This window comes from Pseudophryne corroboree, chromosome 1, assembly GCF_028390025.1.
Source record: "Pseudophryne corroboree isolate aPseCor3 chromosome 1, aPseCor3.hap2, whole genome shotgun sequence".
Lineage (NCBI taxonomy): Eukaryota > Metazoa > Chordata > Amphibia > Anura > Myobatrachidae > Pseudophryne > Pseudophryne corroboree.
The window spans coordinates 555,473,381-555,481,055 of record NC_086444.1 but is presented as its reverse complement, the minus strand read 5'-3'; the positions used below and the strand labels follow the sequence as shown (position 1 = coordinate 555,481,055).

The window sequence follows — 7,675 nt, the reverse complement described above, 5'->3', positions numbered from 1 at the left end:
AACCCTGTTCTCCTGGCAACCCTGGCTACCTAATGAGTGTCAACCTAGAGTGGACACACAAAACATTGCACACATACACACTGTACATATAATGACACTCACAAATATGTAAAGGCAACATGTACACCATGATGAAATTTTTAAATATTTTTCCAGGGTCCAAGAATTCAAACAGTACAACACTGCATGTTTTGGCATTGTAAGTGTAAGTGGGTAATCATTTTTAAAAAAATTAAAATATACTTACTTTCCACGGCAACATCCAGACTCCCGGAACGTTCGGCAGGGGCTTCCTCTGCCCATTCACTTGGTGGGGATGTTGGCTGGATGGGGGAAGGCGGCTGGATGGGGGAAGGAGGAGGGATTGGGGAAGGAGGAGGGATTGGGGAAGGAGGAGGGATTGGGGAAGGAGGCTGGATGGGGGAAGGAGGCTGGATTTGGTCCGCAATTTCAGAGGGGGGGTCTGATTGAGAGGGCGAGGGGGGCGGAGAAAAAGTTAAAGCAATAGAGGGTGAGGGTGGTTTAGATTGTGATGTTGATTTTGAAGGAGAAGGGGTATGGGAAGGAGGAGAAGGGGTCCCAGAAAGAGATGGAGAGGTGTGGTGAGAAGGGGAATGTAAAGTGGAGTGGGCCAGGGAAGCTGATGGGGCCTGGGAAGATGAGGGGGACTGGGAAGCTGAGGGGGACTGGGAAGCTGAGGGGGAGTGAGAAGGGGAGGGGGAGTGAGAAGGGGAGGGGGAGTGAGAAGGGGAGGGGGAGTGAGAAGGGGAAGGGGGTGGGGAGTTTTGCCGTTGTTGTTGTCCTAGAATGATAATATTGTTCAAATTGTTCAAACATGATAAATTACATAGTAATCAATTTGTTTTATCAATGTTCTGTTCATTGTTAAATTATTTGTTTTGTTCCAAAGAAAAGCAAACATGTTAAGATCCTCTTCATGTTGGCCACAGCAAACAAAATGAGTCTAAAATTTAACTTTGAAGCTCATTCCTTAATCTAGGCAATTGAGTCATAGTGATTGGTCTCAGCAACATCACCAGATTACTATTCAAGGCACCTTATTATATAGCCTGCACTGATCAAGTATTGTGGATTAATTTCCTGCCTGCTTCTTATTTTTTGTAAACATGCACTTGTTTGGTGTTACTTTGCTACAGTCAGTACTGTTTTACCTAACCACACACAGTGTCCTAATTTCCATAAAAGGGCATTGCAGGTTGCAATTAGCCTACCACTTACTGTAAAATGTCTGCAAATCCAAGGGGTTTACAGCAGGTATTTAGTAGGCAATTGGCCAAAAGCATGTGCAGTGCAGGGGTGGCAGATATAACATGTCCCGAGAGAGTGTTTTTTTTTTTTATAATTTAAAATTATGGCCAGGGTAAATACATGCAGCTTTATTTTAGCCTTGCAAATTTTTGCACCTGATTTAACACACCCCACCCAAAACTTACTCTCTCTGCACATGTTACATATGCTTCCCCTGCAGTGCTCATTGTATTTAACAATTGTTACTTAAATTACGGAAGGCCAAAAATTGGAAAATAACACATTAGCACAATTTAGTGCAAAAAACTTATGTAAGGTAACTTACTTCGTGTATGCAGCGCACGGATTTGATGGCGGATCTCCGCCAACAAATCTGGAGTCCGCCTACGGAGATCACTCCACCTCCTTTCGAGCTGGATGATTGTCCGCCTGCTGCGGACTCGCGTCCGCAGCAGGCGGCGGACCTCCGCGTAGGCCTCGCGCTTCACCCGATTGGGGATGAAGCGCCCAACGCGGCCTACGCGGCGGTCCATCACCGCAACCAGCACGCGGAGCTCCCGCCTGGTGAACGGTGCTGCACGCATCATGGCAATGGCGTTTTCCTTATTTGGGCATATATTTATAGTGTCTGTTAGCATGTGATTGGTCAAAAATCTATGTTGTCATTTCTATTAACTTTATTGATCTTTGCAATGCTGTGAAAAGCAGAGTGTTATTTGGCACGAGCGTAAAAACGCAATAGCAGAAGCGAAAATGTTTGGTACACAAATTTAAGCAAACAAAACACACACAGAGACACAGACTTTAGTTACAAATACTAAACATATCTGTGTACTCACCACAGTTCGTGTGATCATTCAGCTGGACAGTCACAAAGTGTGAAACATTGAGTATCATTTGTTTGTGTGTTTGGTTACATAATCAGGATTTGATGATATAAAACAAATAAGGACACTATTTAGCAACATTACAGTATTTAAATTTCAAAATAAACATTGTAAGCTTAACGTGTTTTTGTATTTTGAACCAAAAACAATTACACATTCCAACACCACAAAATCCGTACCCAATCACTTTACAAGATCATACAAATTGAAATCATGGTTTATAAAACACAAGCATACTGTGTTGTATTATTTGGGCAAATATAAAATATATAAACACTATACCTGAAATATTCTGCTACAATTCTTGCCCTCACTTGGCTCCCCCTCCGTGTCACACTCCCCCCACCGAAGCGTGGCACAACCCCTGGCTCCTCATCAGGCAATTCCTCTGCCTGAGGAAGCTCTACACTACTCCTTACCGCGATATTATGGAGTATTGCGCACAGGACCACTATTTTACTTGCCATCTCCGGCGAATACATGATGTCGCCACCAGTGCGGTGGAGAACACGAAACCGCCCTTTCAGGACACCAATTGTGCGCTCCACCAGCTGCCTAGTGGCAGTAAGCGCGGAGTTAAATGCCATCTGTGGTCCTGGCCTGGGATTACGGTAAGGAGTCATGAGCCAGGGGGTGCAAGGATATCCACGGTCTCCTGTTGGAATAAAAGCAAAAATTTAGATCTTAAAATTTAAATTTTTTTTTTTTTTTAATCAAAAATATTTGAGCAACAACTCACCCAATAACCACATGTCTGGTCGTTGACTTGATCTTAATCTCTGCCATATCCCTGATTGTCTAATGACATACGCATCATGGGAACTTCCAGTAAACTTTGCGTTCAGGGAAAGGATCTGGAGGGATGGCCCACAAACAACCATTACATTCAGAGAATGAAACAGTTTCCTGTTTCTATAAATTTCTTCATTATGTTTTGGTGGCTGAATAGCTACATGTGTGCCATCCACAACCCCAATAACATGTGGGAAGCGACTACCACCTTCCGCAAATTGCCGCTTCACCACATCTAGGGCACCAACATCCAAAGGCATAGCAATAAATTGCTTAACACGCTTGAGGAAAGCCTGGCAGACACGTCGCAGGACCTTACTGAACTGGCCCTGCGACATGCCAACCAGGTCTCCAACCACATGCTGGAATGATCCTGTGGCCAAAAAATGTAACACTGCAAGGAATTGTGTCAATGGTGGTATTGCTGTAGGATACCGAATTTCAGACTCCAGATCACTCTCTATTATGGAGAGAGTGTCTAGGATTAGATGTGGTGGCAGCCGGTATCTACGCACCACCACATCATCTGGCATCCCAAAAAGTCTGACACGGGTTCTGAAAATTGGTGGCCTAGCACGCCTCCGTTGCCTTGGTTGATGAGGAGCCGGCTGTGGTTGTGGGGCTGGCGGTTGGGGTGGGAGTGCTGGCGTGGGTTGGGGAGGTAGGGCTTCTGCCGCAATATGTATTGACATCACACACTTTTTGGAGAGAATGTTAAGAAATGTTAAAAAAAAATAATTCAAAGTTTTCCAAAATTTTACACAATAACTGTTTTTACAATTGTGGTGTCAACTTACTGCAGGAGCGTACATTTTTTCTGTGTTGAATTCATGTCCAAAATGCAAAAATAAAAAGCAAATAAAACTAAATTTAATATTTGGATATAAAAAACATATATTAATGCAAAAAAACTTTATTAAAAAAAAAACCAAAAAAATAAGAAATTTAGTACCTAGTCCAGGAAAGACAAACACTACTTTGCAGATCAATCCTGGAAAACCCAAACACTTTGTTTAGCAAACTTTAAAAAAAAATAAAAAAATAACTTTTAACAAACACAAACAAGCACCAACACAGGCCAAGGACACTTACCTGCTCCTAAAGAAATAAAGTCTTGTTTTTGTGGACCACACCCAAAAATGAATACAAAATTGGTTTTTCTCAACAAAAAATAAACTCCTACAAGAGAACACAAATGACAGTCAAAAACAGCATACAGACACTTCCAACAAACAAGCTCCAACACAGGCCAACGACACTTACCTGCTCCTAAAGAAATAAAGTCTTGTTTTTGTGGACCACACCCAAAATCGTAAAAAAATTTGCTTTTTCTCACCAAAAAGTAAACTCCTACAAGAGAACACTAATGACAGTCAAAACAAAGAAGCACGGGAATATTTTCACAAATGGACTTGCAAAATATATATGTGTTATAAAAATTAAAATATTAAAATGTATTAAAAAAACTTGCCAACACAAAAAAAAACAAAAAAAAAAAGAATACTCACAAACGAAAATACCCACAAAAAATGCCACTGTCTATATTCAAAACGCAAAGAAAAGGACAAAGGTATGCTTGACAATTACTCACTCTGCCAATTCCACTATCACCTTCCCGCACAAGCCAACAACTCAAACGCCAAACTACCAACACTTACAGCATGCACAGTAGGCCCTTAAATAAGCAGTGCAATCATTCAACAGAATAACAGTGTACACCTGTGTGAATTAACGAGTCGCACGTAGGTATATAAGCGCACACACCTCGGCGTACACACGTCATCACAAACATGGCTTCTCGTGAGCAAATCGCAGCAGAGATAGACCGCATTGCAGAGCAGCAGATGGCATTGCAGAAACAACGGCTAGAGTGTCAAAGGCGCTTGTTAGAATACGCCTCTGCGGAGGTTAATGCAGGACCTAGTACTCTGCAAATTTCTGCTTCTGAACCTCAACAATTGAGTGTGGATACCCTGCCACACACACATAGTGAGCAAACTGAGGGAGAATTGACTTTAGCCACACAAACACAGCAGACAGAAGCTGCTAGTGAGGAGGAAGATGGAGATGACCAACCTGAAGAAACCTCACAGGCTACCTCCAGACGGAAAAAAAGACAGCCTGCATTCACTAAGAGGGAGTTGCGTGTCTTGGTCACGCAGGCCATGTCCAAAATACATAGGGGCCCCAAAAACATGGGGGCTGCTTCCAAAGAACGCATCTGGAGAGACATCACAAAATCTGTGAATGAAGTTGGCTCTGTCGTCAGAACATCACAGGAAGTGAGACGACGGTAAGTGCATCTTGACAATCCTTTTTCTGTGCTAAGTTGCATAAAAAATGTAGTTACATGTCATGTTATGTCTAGCAAACACAAGCAGAACATGTGTGCTATATATTTACTTTGAACAATAAGAAGACTCAACTTTTTCCCTCTTTCACAATATTTATGTAGGTGGGCCGACTTCAAATCCCGCCTGAAGGCAAAGAGGGCTGCGGAGTGGAATGCCTCAAGGGCAACAGGGGGGGACCACCTGTCGCTGTGGAGTTTACTGACTTGGAGGAGATGGCGATGGCCTGTGTGAGTTATGAGGAGGGCCAAGGGGTGTCTCATATGGACACGGACCTGCCTGAGATTCTGACGGGACATGACTTGGAAGGTAAGTTTACACATGTATTTGTCTGAAATTTGAACTGTATTAATAATCTTAAACTAATTTTGACTCCAACTTTTCCCCCACACATTCTTCTATTTGCTTGCCACAAAACACAGCACAGGGGGGTGAACAGTTTGAGTCACAGGCCGGTTATGTGGTTGAGGCTGAGGTGGAGGGACCTAGTGGGTCTGCCAGTGTGGGCCAACAAAACCCACCTATGCAGGTTCCTACTGGCCCCCCCACCCAACCCTCTGCTATCCCGGAGATCCTGCTTGAAATTGCTAGGTATGGTGAGAGCCTAAACACATTTCAAGACGGGGTCATCCGGGAGGTAAGCCAGATAACTGTCCGGCTCACTGAGATCCGAACCTGTGTTGAGCAAGGTGTTGCTCAACTCTGCCAAAGTCTGGCAGAGATCAGGCAGGCCCAAGAACAACTGGCCTCCTCAAACCAAAGCCTTGCAACTAACATCTTGCAAGGGCTCCAGGCCATCGCTGTCTCCCTTGCCCACAGTGGCAGAGAGCCAACCACATCGGCTCCCTCCCCTGCCCCTGCCCAGGAAGAACAGGACACTGGGCAGGCCCAACGAAGGTCACTCCGCAGACCAAGCAAAGAAGATCAGCCTCAGGCGGGGCGAAAAAGAAGAAAGTGATGTCTCTCCAGATGGGCAGCACCCATGTTTTTGTAGTTGCCTCTATGTTATTTTGGACTTGGCTTGTGTGGCCAGAATGGATCACTCCCTCTTAGTGAAATGACTTTTTTCTGTTTGGAGGAATTGTAGCCTGTGAGTTTCTTTTAAAAAACAACAGAGCCATCTTCCTCTCACTAGTGTGCTGTGTATTGTTGTGTTTGTGTGGTGGATACTAATTATTTCTCAGTTTGTGTCAAATTTTTGTGTGGCAGGGTGTGAAATATGTTGAATTTATGAATTTATAAGATACTTTTGTCAGAAGCAGAAATTTGCAGAGTACTGAGTTCTGCAATATAATTTTTGTCAGTGCCATCTGCTTGGTGCTTGGTCTATCTCTGCCTGTGAGACTCATGTGGAGCCATGTTTAAATGTTGGATAATATTATTACTGTAATAAAAATTAAAAAAAAAAAATGTGTGCAATTTCTTGAAGGTAATGCATTAGCAAAATCTTAGTTACCAAAAGATTAGGTCAACATATAGACACTTGGTGACCAATCTGCTAATTCTCCTTAAAATTAAACAAAAATGTTAAAAAAGGTATGTTTTGCACCACACTTTAATGTCCATATTAATAAAACAGACACGACAACTTGATAAAATATCTTTGGACAACATGACATCATTGAAAACATTGACAGATGTTAAAAACATATATTATTGTGACTTTTAAAAATAAAACATAGTGTATGCGGCATTATGTGGGTGTTGGTTAATTAATCAGAATGTTGCAGAATTATATAACTTTAAATAAAAATGTAACTTGTTTGTATTTAGTAGTCTAACACACATTAAAACATTTCGTCACAATGCTTACACACCAAGTTAAACACAAATAACAACCTTATTTCACAGTGTGTGAGATTAATATGTGAGTAGAATAAACATGTAATGTGTGTTCAGTCAATTGCTGGTTGGTAACTTTCATGTGCTCAGTAATTAACAAGTAATTGAACATCAGATGAATGTGCTCTCCAATTAACTGCTAATTACTGCATACACACTTGTACCAGTACTTCGCAAATGTAGAGTAACTGCAGACCTACTCTGCTGCTGCGTGAATGTTGCTACGGTTTCCTATGTTAGTTTTAACAGCGACAAAGTTTATTTGCGAAAAACACGCCCATTGCAAGTTGCATACTCCCACACAGTACGCCCACTTTCACGCCCATGTCGGAGCATTGCGAAGTCTCGCCTCCGCCACGCCCACGCCACTCCTCGTTTTCGTTTGGCAGTTACGGCTGTTTTTTCCCAAAGTAATTTTGCACAGTTGTCGTACGTATGTCTTCGCGCATGCGTAATCACGCATTTGCGCATGCGCAGATACTTACATTTCGGACATTTGCGATGCGATGACTCTTAGCGATCAACTCGGAATGA

At 42.6% G+C, this 7,675-nt stretch overlaps 1 protein-coding gene across 1 annotated transcript; it reads right to left on the bottom strand.

Annotated features, from left to right (window-relative positions):
* Positions 1-534: 534 nt before the first annotated feature.
* On the bottom strand, positions 535-3,735 carry LOC134898922 (putative nuclease HARBI1). The gene is made up of 4 exons (XM_063914129.1): positions 2,896-3,735; positions 2,439-2,811; positions 2,109-2,130; positions 535-802 (listed from the first exon to the last, which is right to left on the bottom strand). Exons 1-3 carry the CDS (start codon positions 3,638-3,640, stop codon positions 2,127-2,129), a joined length of 1,122 nt encoding a protein of 373 aa, XP_063770199.1. The 5' UTR covers positions 3,641-3,735; the 3' UTR covers positions 535-802; positions 2,109-2,126.
* Positions 3,736-7,675: the final 3,940 nt, after the last annotated feature.

Bases quoted from the DNA above. Each gene is read 5' to 3' on its own strand.
- LOC134898922 (XM_063914129.1), bottom strand. From the start codon at position 3,640: ATGTCAATACATATTGCGGCAGAAGCCCTACCTCCCCAACCCACGCCA. The intron at 2,812-2,895 runs GTGAGTTGTTGC...TTATTCCAACAG, and splicing joins ACCAGACATGTGGTTATTGG to GAGACCGTGGATATCCTTGC.